This window comes from Balaenoptera physalus (genome assembly GCF_965194825.1).
Source record: "Balaenoptera physalus genome assembly, chromosome: 7".
NCBI classification, from domain to species: domain Eukaryota; kingdom Metazoa; phylum Chordata; class Mammalia; order Artiodactyla; family Balaenopteridae; genus Balaenoptera; species Balaenoptera physalus.
In genome coordinates, this window is record NC_138886.1 from 83490442 (window position 1) to 83506928 (window position 16487).

The window sequence follows — 16487 nt, forward strand, 5'->3', positions numbered from 1 at the left end:
GTCTGTATGTGTCCCTAGGTCTAAAGTGGGTCTCTTGTAGACAGCATATATATGGGTCTTGTTTTTGTATCCATTCAGCCAGTCTATGTCTTTTGGTTGGGGCGTTTAATCCATTCACGTTTAAGGTAATTATCGATATGTATGTTCCTATGACCATTTTCTTAATTGTTTTTGGTTTGTTTTTGTAGGTCCTTTTCTTCTCTTGTGTTTCCCACTTAGAGAAGTTCCTTTAGCATTTGTTGTAGAGCTGGTTTGGTGGTGCTGAATTCTCTTAGCTTTTGCTTGTCTGTAAAGCTTTTGATTTCTCCATCAAATCTAAATGAGATCCTTGCCGGGTAGAGTAATCTTGGTTGTAGGTTCTTCCCTTTCATCACTTTAAGTATATCATGCCACTCCCTTCTGGCTTGCAGAGTTTCTGCTGAGAAATCAGCTGTTAACCTTATGGGAGTTCCCTTGTATGTTATTTGTCGTTTTTCCCTTGCTGCTTTCAATAATTTTTCTTTGTCTTTAATTTTTGCCACTTTGATTACTATGTGTCTCGGCGTGTTTCTCCTTGGGTTTATTCTGTATGGGACTCTCTGCGCTTCCTGGACTTGGGTGGCTATTTCCTTTCCCATGTTAGGGAAGTTTTCGACTATAATCTCTTCAAATATTTTCTCTGGTCCTTTCTCTCTCTCTTCTCCTTCTGGGACCCCTATAATGCGAATGTTGTTGCGTTTAATGTTGTCCCAGAGGTCTCTTAGGCTGTCTTCATTTCTTTTCATTCTTTTTTCTTTAATCTGTTCCGCAGCAGTGAATTCCACCGTTCTGTCTTCCAGGTCACTTATCCGTTCTTCTGCCTCAGTTATTCTGCTATTGATTCCTTCTAGTGTAGTTTTCATTTCAGTTATTGTATTGTTCATCTCTGTTTGTTTGTTCTTTAATTCTTCTAGGTCTTTGTTAATCATTTCTTGCATCTTCTCAATCTTTGCCTCCATTGTTATTCCGAGGTCCTGGATCATCTTCACTATCATTATTCTGAATTCTTTCTCTGGAAGGTTGCCTATCTCCACTTCATTTAGTTGTTTTTCTGGGGTTTTTTCTTGTTCCTTCATCTGGTACATAGCCCTCTGCCTTTTCATCTTCTCTATCTTTCTGTAACTGTGGTTTTTGGTCCACAGGCTGCAGGATTGTAGTTTTTCTTGCTTCTGTTGTCTGCCCTCTGGTGGTTGAGGCTATCTAAGAGGCTTGATGGGAGGCTCTCTATATTAGATTTTTAAAGAGGAAACCATATCATATTGAAATTTAGAACATAAGTTCCACTCGAGAAACAAATACAGTGATGTCAACATATGCAGCAGTTCTTCCCAGTCCACAGGAGAAAATGAGAGAAGGACCCAGAGATGCAGAGACAGTAAGACATGAGAGAGGGAGAGAGAAAAAGAGAGAGAGAATATATATCCCCCAAAAGTCATTTTGACAGCCCAGAAAAACAAATCAGGAAGATGGAAAATTGGGAGATGAAAGTGAAAGACACTTGATTACACAGCCTGGAACTAGGCAAGCATTTGTGAAGGTATCTTCCAATCTTGAGAGCTTTAAGGATATAGTCATTAATTGGTTCAAAGTCATAGTGAGCATTTACTACAAAGTCCTAAATGGGCTCAATGAAGGTGGACCAAGGTCAGGAGAGAGATTATTCCAATTGTGTTTTGTTAATCAGTGGGACAGTTTGGAATTTCTAAGGCTTGGCACTTTGTCTAAATGTCATAATTCTAGTAACTGTCTTGAGCTGAGGAAACTGTAAATGGCATGGAGAGTATTAGGTACTCATGTCAACTCTAGTCATCACAATATATTAGATTTATTTCACCTCTGTTCTAGAATGGGCAACTGAGGCTCAGAGAAGCCCCTCAACTTGGCCAGGGTTACACAGCTCAGGAGGGACAGGGGCAGGATCCAAACGCAGTTCTGCTGGCTTCAGGCTGCTTCTTGCTACCTAAGCAGCCATCCAGGTGGTTTTCTTTCAGCCCTCATGCAATTAACAGAGAAGATAAACATGTAGGGCCACTGTACTTATTAAAATTCTAATTCCAGTGGTAGCTGTGAGTAAAGTTCTAGGGTCTTGAATAGTTAAATGATGGATGGTAAATGGCCATAATTATGAAGAATGAAAGAAAAAACTTATACTCCAATCATTCCTGCTATGCCCGTGTAATTATACTCTGTCCTTTCATCTATGTGACATTTTAAAATTGTTACAGCTTTCACATAAGGCAATGCGTTTGTCCCTCACATGTCTTTCTTTGAATGCCTCTTGTGCTTACGTAGATGGTGATTTCTGTTTTGAACTAAGAATGTGTGTAGAGTTACAAGGTAAATAGCTTTTCCCTTTTAATCACTTGACTCAGCAAAGAACTTCCTGTAAGGTATGGAAAACATTCCTTAAAATAATGTCAGATGTTTGGCTATACTAAATTTTCATTAAAAGAAAAAAAACTAGAATACATTGTTTTTCCAGTGTCTTGGTTCTAGTTGCTTCTTGGCGTGGTTGCTATAATTCTTAACCAAGCTATTATATTTGGTATGCCATGTATGCCATGCATACTTTATTTAAAAAGGAAAATAAACTGTGAAATCTGGTGCGTGTAAAAATGCACTCTCTTGAAAATTCAGAGTTTTCTCCATGTATGAGTTGTACCTGAACCAAAGAAATATGAAGGGACTTTCTGTGTTACCACATGAAAGAATCAGGGCGTCGAGAGGATCTTTCCATCTCTCAGATAGGGGTGTTGCCATGCCAACTCTGAGGTTAGCATATGTCCAGCTGCCGTAAGGCATTGCTGCAGGGTTAGTCAGGGTAGTGAGGTGGGATGGACCTTTTCCAAAATGAACTCTTTGAGCAAATAAAAATGTCACAACAGTGGAGACTTCCAGAACTTCAGGGTTAATTTAAGTCATGTCGGGGGTTCTGCTGGCTGCCTAAGTCTGAATGCATATAAGGCTGTGACTCTGGGATTGAGTTTGCACTTTTCAAGTTTCCTATTGAGAATAGAGTATGGCCTTCATTTTATTGAGGCTTTTTGAAATGGGTCACCTACTACTCATAAGGAGCGTGCAGACCATTGGCTGTGGCACCAGAATCCTGTGGGTTCTACCTGATGGAGAAACACTTTTGGAGCATAGATCCTGTTCTTGGTGGCGGGAATGGGCTGGTACTCTTTTAGACTGATGAGCAGCTCTGGGCTATTACCTTATAACCCTTGCTAGGGTAAGAGATGACCACGGGAAGTTGAGTTGGATTCACTTCTGAAGGGTCTGATCTGGGACTTTTAAATTTTACCTAAAAGAGAAGTGTCAGGTAATGTCCCACATAGGCTCACCAAGGGCAGGTGAACCACCTTCCAGACACAAAATTCCCCATCACATCTCAGATGCTGTGGAGCAGAGGCACGTTTTATTTCTCATTCTAGTGAGATAACATCTGAGATGATGGAAGTCCTTCTGCTAATAGTGTCCTGGAGAAAAAGTACCAGAGGAAAAGGGCACGTTTGGGTGGAGGACCTCCTTCCCGCCCCGTGATCATCTCCTGTTTCTGAATTTGGGCACATCCACTTCTCTGGATAAAAGGCAGAGGCCAGAGAAGAATCTTTGAAGCCAGGCAGCTTGCTGCGTGTGCCTGCAGCAGCCATGGAGGCAGAGCTGTGGTCTGGGGGCAGGAACCAGGGCAGCTGGCGGTAATGTCATTGCCTGTGGGGCTGGGCAGTGAGGAGGGAGTGATGCAGCAGCAACACATGAGAGAGGGAACTGTTGCAGTGTTGGGGAGCGACCGCACCAACTAGACTCCTTGAAGAGCCACAGGTAAGTCCTCAGGACGTGGCCTCTGGCAGTTTCACCTTGTCTGCACCAGATCATCAGATGGCAGCCCACCTCCCAAGATGTCCATTGCCAGACAGCACAAAGGCCTTTGTTTTTGAGCCCATTCTCAGGCAAATTTGGATAATTCATGTTTATTGTTGTCAGTTCATGGGGATTATCAACTCCACTTCTCTTTGTTTTGCCTTCTGGAATACTTGGTGCTTAGCTGAGGTTTCATTATCTTGTGCACTTTGCTAATTTAAATGGAGATGAGATTTATGAGATACCTCTATTCAGGTGAAGGTAATTTGTTAGACCTTCCTCTCTGCTTCACTGGAACTGTTAGTGGGTCTGACTTTCCAGCTTTGCAATAATAAGCAGGGATACTGGGCACTCCAAAGACCCCCCAATAGTTGCTTTCTTAGCAAGCATCCTAAGTATTAATAATCTTCAAACTCTGTTTCCGAAGTGTGGCCTGGAGTGCCTAATGAAAAAGCGGTGCTCCAGGACAAATTTTATTTTTACCTACTCTCTTCTTTGAAGGATCAGCTTAAACTTGGACATGGATTTGTGGTACTGCTCTGAGACCTTATTATCTCCATGTTCACTTTCCAATAACTGGGGTTACCCTCTTTACATGCTCCCAAGTGTATCAATAGCAATGTTTTTCCTTTAAGTCCTCTTCCTCCTCCTGCTCTTCCTTCTTCCATCTCCTGCTTTCATCTTCATTATCATCACTATCTTCATCACCACCACCACCATCACCACCACCTCCTGCATCATCATTACCACCATCATTATCACCACCACCATCACCACCATCACCACCACCATCATCACCACCTCCATTATCATCATCACTACCATCATCACCACCACCATCACCACCATCACCACCACCACCTCCATCATCATTACCACCATCAGTATCACCACCTCCATCATCATTACCACCACCATCATCATCATCACCACCACCACCATCATCATCACCACCACCACCACCATCATCATCATCATCACCACCACCACCACCATCATCATCATCACCACCACCACCATCATCATCATCATCACCACCACCATCATCACCATCAGACAGGCTCTGGCTGATCCATGTCCACTTCTTTTCTCTTGCTTCTTTTATGCATTATTTACTTTTCTAGAAATTTATTTCCAGACCCATTTTGGTCTGTGAGCAATGGTTTCACCCACAACTGAGCAGAGCCGAGCAACTTCCTTTGTGTATGTTTGAGGTTCTTGCTGGTTTCTGTAGTTATAGGTTAATTGAGCAATAGGTTTTATGTCATTTGTTTCCTATTTGGACACTAGATTGTAGTACTCTGGCTTCAGGTACTAAGAAGAATCACTGTCTGGAGTATTTTGGCAAAAACAAATCTAGACACAAATTTATATTTGTGACAGCAGCAAGTACATGGTCTTCTATAATGAAATTGATAATGCCATGCTTATGCACTGAATGTTTGAGTCATTGGTAAGCGTCTGGTCTGAGAATCATGAAACAGTGTCTTTAAGAAGATATCATTTCACCTTGCAAAGAGCTACCCTATAGATTTTGCAATATATGTTTATTGTCATAAGCCAGAAAACAAGACACACCCCACAGGAGAACAATAGATTGATTTGGGTTTCTCACTGTGGTTGTAGTGAAAGCCTTCTGAGTATTTTAATGCCCCTGAAACCACAAGCTCTATCTTTTTTTTTTCCTACTCCGCCTACAGCACTTTTAGGTGACTCCAGATAACGGCAATGGCCTGGGTCTTTGGATGAGCTCCCCATCCTATGTGAAATCCCTGACATGGTAGTGCTTGTGGCCTTGGACACTTTTCATCAGGCCACTTTTCATAAGGCCCTGCTGATCAGATCACATCCTCCTTAGAATCATTGAATTTTAATTGTGCAGTGGCTTTTGCTTTCCTTACATATTCGAGCTTTGCCAAGAACTTTGTGTTTCCTGCTTTAATTTTCAGCTCATAACTAAACTTCATTTTGCAAAGTCAAACCAGAGCTTTAAAAGCTATGCTGACCATCCTCAGCAATTTACTTTAGTTTTTGTCTCCAGCTAACAAATGGACAGCAGCTTCCTTTTTCCCATTCCCACACCCCATAATTTTGATCGTCATGAGAATTAGATGAACTAAGTCTAGCCCTTTTTCCCCAGGAGCTTAAAATGCTTCAGGAGGCACTCAGTGGGTGTTCTTGTGTCTAACTCTGCAAGCTTCAGTACACTTCTGACCCAATGTGTGATTTTGTACAGGAAGCTTTGAAGTGATTTGATTAACCCAGTTACCAATGAGAAGCAGTAGACCCTACATTGTACTGTCTCCTCTCCTCTCTTCCATTTTGGTTCTGTTATCAAGTCCATCAAATTTCTCCAATAAAACTCAGAGTTTAGATATTACTATGCTAAAACTTAAAATGCATTCTGTCCTTGGTAGCATGCAAGGCAGCGTAGGGCATAGAAGATGTGGAGACGTGCTCTCTCTGCCCTCCTGTGCTTAAAGTCTGGGATGCAGGAAAGTAAACAGAAAAGAAATACAAGTTTAGCAAAAGTACAAAAGAAGAACATGTGAATGAATGGAAGAGAATGTCAGAGAAGTTAAGAGGGGGTGGACTAAATTCTCGTAGGAGACAGCTTTTACACTGGATCCTCAAGAATGGTGAAGGCTTGCTTGGTGGAAGGAGATCTTAGGAGATGTGATGGTGTGTAGACAAAAGGAACATCCTTAGGAAGCAAAAGGGGTGTTTGAAGAATGGTCAAGCAACTTTTGGAATGAGTGCAGAGAAGAAAGTACCAGGACCTAAACTTTCCCTATTGGGAAATTTCTGCTACAGGTGCAGGTGATACTATTTTAAAAGATGGACTGACCATCCAGAGGCTTAGATTTCAGCTCTCACTCTGTTCCTGGGTGACCTTGGTCATATCACAACAGCCATTCGGGCTGAGTCACCTATAAAATAAAATTGAAAAAGCACGACAGCAAGGGCTAGTTGATGCAACAACCAACAGATATTAAATGTTCCACAGATGTCAAGTTAGGACAATCGGGGTTTAAGCCCAAGTGCTGAAATAAAACGGAATTGCACCTGGCTCAAGTCTAACATTGTGAAGGAAACCTTTTGCCCCCGCCATTTCCTAGGTACCTAATACTATGAGAACACAGGAGTATATTCTCTGATTTTTACCTGGTAAACATTTTCCAGAAGGCTCTGGGGACATTTGCTTTGCTTTGCTTTCCAATGAAGGTGAGCTGCTATCCTGGCACCCTAGCCACCATCCTGTCTCCAAAGGGGCACCATGCCCTGCAGACACCAAGCTGGCCGTTTTCTACTTCTCCAAAGACAAATGTGATAAGATTTGCTTTTTTAGATTGCAGCTGCATCTTTCTTCCGCTCCCTTCGCATCCTTTCAACTCAGCAGTTTTCCTTTTTGCTCCAGATAAATTGCTGTTAATTTAAATGTACTGCAGATCCTTGCCATTTTATGGCTGATTGCTTCTGAGTAATAGGAGGAAAATGTGTGCACGTTTGAATGTAAAGAAATCTAAATGAGTCGGAAGCCAATGGCAAAGAAAGCACAGTGCTTCACTGACCTTCAGCCCCCCAGTCCTTCCCTTTGGAGAGGTCAATGAGCAGATCTGGAATCAGCAAATAGCAGAGACACATCTGGGTTTTTCTTCTCTGCTTTCAACTTTACATCACATTTCTTATTCAGCACCTGCTTTATCCTTGTTCTTATTTAGCTCAACTAAGTGTAAGCAGTGGTGGCAGAGTTTCTCTAGAGTTGTTTTTGATAAAGGAGCTGTTGTCAGGATAACTACCGTACACGATCGGAATTCTGCAAACGCTTCATAATGTCACATTGTCAAAATATCTATATTTCAGGCTCAGAAGCTAGACAGCTCATTTGGCTGCTAAACCCACAAGATGTTCAGCCATTTGTTGTGGTCTAAAAACTTTCCCCCATCACTGGAGAAAATAATTATCTATTGTTTTATATCATTTTGTGTCCCCTTTTGTGAGTTTCTTATAACATGAGAGGGCATAAGTCATAAGATCCCGGTAGGTAAATTGGGGCCCTAATTGAATTTTACTGTCAACCCCTTGGAAACATGAAGCATTGGATGCATTTCCTTATAAATAGTCAAGTCTTCAAACTAATTTTTCACGAGATGGTGGCATCTCAGTATGTGAAAATCAAGGGTATGGAGAGGAGGCTGACGTGCCTTCCTTGAGGTGAGGGGTGGTATAAGTGATGCTTTGAATATAGACACTGCATATTGCTTATCATTGTAACAAGTTGGCTTTTCCTCAAGAAAATCATCGAGTGTGTTTTTTAGAGTGGCTTCACTTGCTTTTCTTGCATGGGTGTGTGGAGCTGACATGTGTGTCTCTGAGAAGGGTGCAAAGGCAAAGCAGAAGAAGGTTAAAGAGGGACACGACATCAACTTAGATGGGGAAAATGCTGTTGCAGCCTGAGTGAATGGCAGTCCGAAAGAGCTTGCATCTAGCCAAGCAAATTGTGTCTCCCAATTGGAATAATTAAAGAGCCTGTAGTGGAGGTTGGGGAAGCTCATGGCAGAAGAAAGTGGCAAATAGAAGCAAAGGAAGAGCGGCCTGGCTCCGATTAAACACTCTGACATCAGTACACTTTACAAGTTCTTGTACCATAACCCCAGTGGAAATAAGATTTGCATCAGCAGTTTAATCTGTTCTGTTATTTTCATCAAATAAACCCTTCAAAATTGCATGTGCAGAGAAACTGGTATATTGAATCAACAAATCATTTCGTTTGGGGGTGATGTCTTCTATTTGTATCACCAAGTGTTTTCTGTTTTTATTGGCAAACTTGGCATCCTCATATTAATCCACTTGTTTCAGTGGGAAGGAATTTGAGATCCACCCTCTTAAAACCTGAAAGGGTAGCTAAGGTGTTTGGTTAGTTCATTTGGTGTGCTCGAGCTACGTGCCATAATGCACTCTTAAACTAGTGCTGCTTGTGTTTGCCTGGAGGCTGAACTTTTGGAAAGAGACTGGAGACAGATATGAAGGAGACTTAACCAGTGCCACTGTGTACTTCCTAAATTCTCAGTGCTTTGTGGGAGATTAAATCCATAAACGATGTTTGGCCTCTGTCCCCAGTTATTTTCCTGAGAGTTGGAGGGGCGGGAGAGAGAAATGCCATGGAAATTAAGCTCCGTGGACTCTTTTAGTGTTGTAGTAAATGACGGTACAGATTAGTGATGGTAATGACAGCTCTGGAGGCAGATGACACCAGCACTTGGCAGACCAGACACCAGGTTGAGGAAGATCGAGAGTCTGGAGGGTAGGGTTTAGAAGCATCTTCCAAAGCTGAACTTTAAAACGTCTTGGAAACGTCTTGGGGGGTTCTACTATGATGTCATCTATTTTGTCACTTAGGAATCTGATGAAGATTCAAGCACATTACCCACAGAATTCTATGTAATAGACCCTTCCCTGTTCCTGCTGGGTTTTCATAGGCAAGCTCACAGAGAGTTTGTCCCTCCACATAAGGTCATGGCAGGGTAGCTATAGCATCAGAGCTCCTGGGTCAGAGCCTGAGCTCCATCACACACTAGCTGTCTAACCTTGAGCAAGCTGCTTCACTCTCTGGGCCTCAGTTTTCTCACCAGTAAAGAGAGTGCAATAATAGAACCTATCTCCTAGGGTTATAGTGACATTAAAAGGGCTGATTTGGGCAAAGAGCTTAGAAGACAGCCCCACAGAAAGTAGATTAGCTGTTATCTATTGTGTAAGTTATTCCCTCATCTTTCTCCGTCTGTGGCCAATGAAGTATTTGAAGTCAAGGAATCCATTTTCTTTATTTTTGCATCATGCATTACAGTGTCTACTCTTTGGTCAGTTCTCAGTAAATGTTTGTAGAATGAATTGATGTTAAGTATTATATATGTTTTATATATTATATGTACTAGACACTATATGTCTTATATTGTGTAAGTAATGTATATACATACAATATACTTCATTTTGTATACCATATGCTATGTAATAGATTATATATATGTGCCATAGGTATGGTATGGTACTTAAATATAGGCGGTTAATTATTTAATAGTAGGATTTCTGAAAAAGAATCTAAATCTTCGTGTGGGCTCAATATTGTGCTGGTTAAAGCCAGCCAGTTCTCTGATATGGCTGAGTAATTAATCAGTTATTTTAGAAATAACTTGGTTTTATAGGCGGGAAAAGAAAATGAGAATTTGGGTAGATATTTGTTGTTGAATTTTATGTTTTTCCCTATATATAAAAATTATTCAGGAGTCATCTTATGTTGTGCACAGATTTCTCCCCCTTAAATTAAGATGTTAACATCTGATACAGTTGTGGGTGGAACCGTGTGCAGAAATCCTTTGCACTTCTTTCCTGTGTTTCACGTGTCACGTAAAATCGGTTTTAAGTTTAAAACTAAGTTGCTCGGTAATGAGACTCCCATTTTCTCCTGATTTCTGTTTTGTAATTATATTGTATTTACGTTTTCAAGCATATTCCATGTTGTGTCTTAATTTTGATTTTTATTTATTATGTTCTTTTAATAGTGACTGTACTTGCATGTTAATTTCCATTGATTTTTCTTTTGAGCATGACTTATGTTTTATTTTGTGTTTCTTTTAGGTTTTGTTTTGTTTCATAAGATCCCACTGGATGGGTAGCTGAAATAAAGGAAAAGACAGAGAAGGGGGCTGTGGTGCTTGTTGGTTGATGCTGCCTTGTAAGCTGGACTCTTGGGGCTGGCATTGGCTTCTCCCGGGAAGTGCCACTGATCTGGGGTTTTCTGGTAGATGTGGGTGGTGTTTGCAGGAGATACTGCACGAAGCCTGCAGGTGCTGTGAGCTGTGAATGGGGGACACCAATGCAGAGACAGCTCACAGGCAGCTAAGAAAGTCAAGAAAACATCTTAAACTAATGCTTCTCTTTTGTTCTCACAATCGTTCAAATACAAAATGGAAATGAAATGCCATTGGATTGTGCTTCTCTTTGGAAAGGTGTGCTGTTTGACCATACTGGAAATGTATTGATTTTCAATGTTTCTGTTTATTAAAGGTGAACTGCAAAGTTTAAAAAAATCTAAATTTAGGGACAGGTGTAAGTACACACTAAACAGTCTAATCTCCATTTAACACGAATTTTAGCATTGTTTTCTGCTGTTGTTTAATCAGTACTGAATTCAAAAAGTTTCACTTTTCCACCTAGAATGCAGTGACTAAAAGAGTTAAGGGCATATCCACCATCGCTGTGGGGACTTAGGGATGTCCCGAGAGGTTCTTTCCTCTTCACTGACCATGAAGGTCCAGAGCCATGCAGTCAACAGTAATGATTTCCTTAAAGTTTATCATCAGGCAAAAAAAAAAAAAAAAAAAAAAGAAAAGAAAAAGCTATTTGGTCAGGGGCTGTGGATTTCAGTTAGTCATAGTCAGTTCCAGAAAAAAGAGTGAAATATATGCATATGGTGCATATGTCCTTTTATTTGACCTCTGTGATCCACCTGCTTTTTAGAAGTTTGCCGAGTAAGAAGGCCGCAGCGTCTCATGCTGTTCCCATGACAGAAGTGCAGCTTTTCTACTCTGAAAAGGCCTGCGAGCAGAATGGCTGGCCTGCTGTGAGCAGGAGACTCTATTCTAAGAAGCCTAGTCCCCCTACAACGTACTACACTCTGCTGGGTTTTCCTGGGCTGGACGGCTCTTCCTGACCCCAGCAGCACAGAGGTGGCAGGTCGCTAATGAATATGTGCTTTATAATGTCCAGCTTCAATGCTGCAAGGGCAGCCTTAGAGCTACAGAATCCTGCATCTCTGACTTAGTCTTATGTGGACACCTGTCTCACGCACTTGGCCTTCACGGTGGCCTTTGTACGCTTTGCTTAGTGTGTAGCAGGCAGGATCCCTGTCCTGAAGTGAGGTTTGGCTGCCCCTGGCCCGCTTCACACCTTTCTTGTTAGGGGAACTTCAGAGCCAGGCCTGGAGCATTTTGTTTGAAAACACAATTGGCTCTGACTGTTAACGTCTGCATATAGATGCCACAGCTGAACTGGAAACTTACTGACGTTTTTAAAAAACCTTTTTTGGAGGGGAGATGGTTACTCAAGTTTTGCAGTTCAGCTTTAAGGTTTTATAGTTTTTTAACTAGTCCAACATGTTCGGAAACATTGTTTTGAATCCTGTGTAACCAAGGCATTAATCTCAATAAACCAGGATCCATTTAGGCACCGCTTGATATAAAAAGGTTATGCGTGATGAATATTTTATACTGTATCTTTTACATTAGCCGCTAAGTATGTTATTGCTTGATGCAGACATTTCACGGAGTCCTATGGATTACAGCATTTGACTTGGCTATTCTATACCCACTCCTGAAAGAAGGGCGGTTTCTCCAAAGCATAAACAGGCTGCTGTTCTCAGAAGCTGTCTTTCCAAAAAGATATTTGAGTGTGAGGGCAGGTGACCCTGCGTATGGGGAGGTCTGAATATTCTCTGAATTCCCATTTTCTTGCTCACTGTTGAATGACTGTTCCTGTCACTACTTAGATTTTGATCTTTCCCAAAAGTGTTGATTTACAAAAAGGCCAGCTAATTGTAGAAATCCTGCCCCCTGAAAGAAAAATGAAATTCAAACTGAGAGCCAAGCAGAGGCTGTCAGGACGGCAAGGGTTCTTAAATATCAGCCATTTGGTACAATTTCTTTTAAAGCTTTTATGTTATTCCATGGAGCTATAAAAAAGGCAATGAACTGTTTAAGGACTATTTTAGAAGTATCCCAGACCCTAAAAAAAAAAAAAAAAAATAAGAATATTTGCCCTCAACAGCTAAAAGAATTGCAAGCTAGATTTTTGTTTTAAAATGGAGAAAAGTGGACAGATAAGGCAATTGAATCTATCAAAGAGCCGTTGACATCTCCTAGGGAACGATGAAGCCATCAGGCTATTAGAAAATGGTTTCGTATGGTCTTGTGTTCTTTTCATTTTTTTTTTAATCCCTGAAGACCTCAATCAGTAACCCGGCTTCTCATTTCTATACTCCAGACCACCTCTGTCATCCTTTGCTTTTGATGTCCCCTATAAGGAATCTTTTTCGAGCTTCCTAAAGGCACGTATCGTGCATTTGTTCAGCATTAGAGAAGGAAAGGCGGCAGTTTTGCTGAAATCAAGTCTGTCACCCTCCAACAAGGCTGTGGCATTTCAGTGCCAGGCAGGTACCCTAACTGAACAACATGGGCCGGATAAGTGAACACCCCCCGCTCCAGTGGGGCAGCCGTCACCTAGACCCAGCCAACTCGTGCCTCCCAGGGATAGGCCCAAATTTCCAAACCTTTTGATTCTTTAAGAGAAACTTGAAACCTGGACATTTTATCTGAAATGTCCCTATTTTTAAAAAGTTGGCTCAGTTATTTTTAAAACATTATGTAGGCCAACAAAACATGTCTGCGGGCTGCCAGTTTGTTACTTTGGTCTTAAAGCAAGATCATTGTTCTCTTACCATATCCCGCTGTCTTGTCTTTGCTAAAGCACTTCCTGGCACCACCATTGAGCGCTTTAGTACCCTTGAGTTTAGCAACCCAGGGATCTGCAGCATGTCACTTAATTTGGGGCTGTCTTATAGCTTCACTAGCTGGGACCTTGGCTCTCTCACCCTGCCTGGAACTCTCTTGTAGCAATGCTTTCCCCCAATCCCCCAGTGGGCCCCAGTTCCACGTGGCCAGAGGCACCTAGTGAGTCCTACTTCCTGTTTTGTCTGACACGACTTTCTTTTCACCAGTGTTCATGTTGCTTGGCCCTCTCAGGTGCAGCCAGGTTCAGATGGGAAAACACATGGCCCCATTTCATGGGTGTCCTTAACATACCGATAGGGCCATTGGTAAAAGAAAAACAGGTGTGTCATCTTCAAGAGGCGTGGTTCAGGTCCTGTATCTTGAATCGGGTCCCACTGAGACCCTCCGAGGCAGCTGAGAAAGATGAAGAAACTCCCACTGTCATCATGTGATACATCAGTCTGAGGCCAAAGGAGGTCCATCTCTCAACAGGCGAAGTGAATCCCCACAAACTTTAGAGACAGTGGGATTCAAGGATTTTCCCTCCTGGTCTGCAGCAGGGACTGGTTTCTTTTTGACCCACGGAGTCTTCTTTCCAAGAGTAGGGAGCAGAGATGAGACGTGAACAATCCCTGCTCCAAGCCCACAATGCAGAACCCAGAGCTTTGCTTTTAGCTCCAAGTCCTTCAGGTAATCCTGAATCACACCCAGAGTGGTTGAGGCTTGCAGCTCCCCCTCAGACAGAGCAGAGGCCATCAGGATTCAGCAGTTGGAGGAGTAAACAGCTCAAGGAGTACAGGCAGGAATTCAGGTCACTGCCAGGAGTGAGGGCCAGCATGATGGAGGCGCTCCTGCTTTTCCTCTCCTTTTTATTTTCTTGATTGTCTTAAAAACCTTGGCTCTTTTCTCTCTCTCTAACACTCTAAATTGACTCCATGACAAACTGAGAGTTTATTTTTATTTGCTTTATTGGTTGCTTTGCACACACCATTTTTTTTTTTTTTCCATTGCAAAATGGAATCAAAGCAGTAACTGGGACCGATATTAACTCTTCTCTGCCTCCACCCGAGAGTGGATGATTTCCACTTTCACCTGCTCTATTGTTTTCTGTCTAGAACTCCTCCCTTTGTTTTCATCTAATTTCCTCCCACGACAATAGAAGCTCATTTCATCTTCTTTTGTCCAGACTCTATAGGTAACAGACAGATTCCATAAAATCCAGGGTCTTCACAGTGTTGCTGCATGCAGCCACGCGGGCTGTGCCATTCCTGTGTGGTCAAGGTCGGCGGACCCCTCGGGGTTCTGCCACTCAGCAGACTGGACTCCCAGGAAACTAGGACAGAAGTAGACATTCTATTAAGTGCGTTCTGTTGTGTTCACACACCTACGGCACCTGCAAACCATGTCAGGTTTATTCAAGCGCACCTGGGAAGGTTAAGGACCCTGCTGGACAGGGCAAGGATGTAATTTTCTGCAGGGTGCTGCCAGGCTGAATTAAGTTAACAGAGTTCCCAATCCAGAAAGTGACATGAAAACGGTTGTTACAGAAGGCAGTTTTCATCTCAAGTTAGCCCATTTCCTTGTTTTGGTCTTCAGGAACAAAGGGACCTCCCAGCCATCTGATTTTTACAGAGAAATCACGCTGAGTTTAATTCAGGCTAATGTGGCTTGGAGCCTTGGACTGGTCATTAGTGAGCACCCAAGATGGGTTGACATTGGCTATGTCAGGAGTCTTAGTTTTCACAGAAAAATAAGTGTGTGAAAGGCAAAGAAAAGAACAGAGATTTTCACCACCTTTATTTTAAGACAGTCTAGTTATGAATGGAGCTTCTATAAACAAATATAAAATAGCAAGAGATTCTATTCACAATGTATACATATGTCAAATCATCACACTGTACACTTTCAATATCTTACAATTTTCTTTGTTGATTATACCTCAATGAAGCTGAAAAGACAAAAAGGAAAAAAATAGCAAGAGACTCCAGAGAAAGACAGATCCTCATTTCGTGTTCAGATCCATTTGCTGTAATCCATATAGGCAGCTTGTGAATCATTCTCATGTCCTGTTTTTCTCCCCATAATGTTCCAGGTCTTAAAGTCATTTTTTTCATGTTTCCTGTAAATAATGGATAATCATTTTTATTTTATTTTTAAGTGCTGTTTTAACAATGTGGATAGACCATAAATGTACTTGCTGAATTCATTCATTTTTTTTTAACAAACCAATAAAATTTTATAATTTATCTCCATGTGTCTTGCATTCTCTGTAGGGACTTGTATGTTTCCCCCCTTCTTCAAATACATACCATCACCCCGTGTGTCGTTAATGGTCTCCAAGACTAAAGGTGTTAGAAGAAAGTGTGAGAAATGTCACTGGGAGTTTGGGGGGAGTCCCAAACCCGCTGTAGATTCTGGAATAAGTCTCTTCTAAAAATACGGCTTCTTAAAAGCCGTGAGTTATACATTTATGGTTTACTGATTCCTGCATCAGATCTATTTTCATTGGCTAAAAGACAATCCTAAAAAACAACAGAAAAGTTTAAGGGAATTAAAAAAATAAAACTTATATCCAGTGAGAAATTCTTTGCTATTTTCAAAACTTGGAATGACTTGGGTTCCTGAAGGAGGTATACTTGGTGCTCTGCCCTCCATTCTAAGTAACTTTGTGGTCAAATGAACATGATGACCTGTGCTTCATGGGAGGGGGTGAGAGAGGAAGACAAGTGGGCATGAAGATAAGGTACCATCCTGAACCTTGACTGTTAACCTGGTGCCTGTACTTCGCACCCCTTTGGTCTCCATTTCCTGACTGGCCACACTGTCTCTTCCTCATTTTCCCCTTTTCGGATAGGAGCTAAAAGCAAGGTTCCTAGCTCGGATTCATTTGAGACTGCTTTCACCTTCCTGTAACCTTGCAAAGGTTTTTGCTCCAAATCGAAGACTTAGGGATTAGAAAAACGTGACCTGATGTTTTACTGAGCCAAGTATGCTGACTGTCTTCAGAGAGCCTGGTTTAGTGCTGATGACTTGTGCTTTCTCTAAAGGCCCTTTTAAATTTGCTGA

The 16487-nt window shown here is 41.8% G+C and overlaps 1 protein-coding gene across 11 annotated transcripts in view; it reads left to right on the top strand.

The window, feature by feature from the left end:
• Positions 1-16487, top strand: part of NTRK2 (neurotrophic receptor tyrosine kinase 2) — a 411119-nt gene that overhangs the window by 137391 nt on the left and 257241 nt on the right. For 2 of the 11 annotated variants that reach the window (XM_082469616.1, XM_082469617.1), the window contains one exon: positions 10513-15667. The exons of the other annotated variants lie outside the window; for them this stretch is intronic. Coding sequence is in view for 1 of the 2 variants with exons in the window: in XM_082469617.1 (XP_082325743.1) it covers positions 10513-10550 (38 nt within the window). In the remaining variant the exon portion in view is untranslated. Of the gene's footprint in view, positions 1-10512; positions 15668-16487 lie in introns of those variants that run through there. 11 annotated transcript variants of the gene reach the window in all.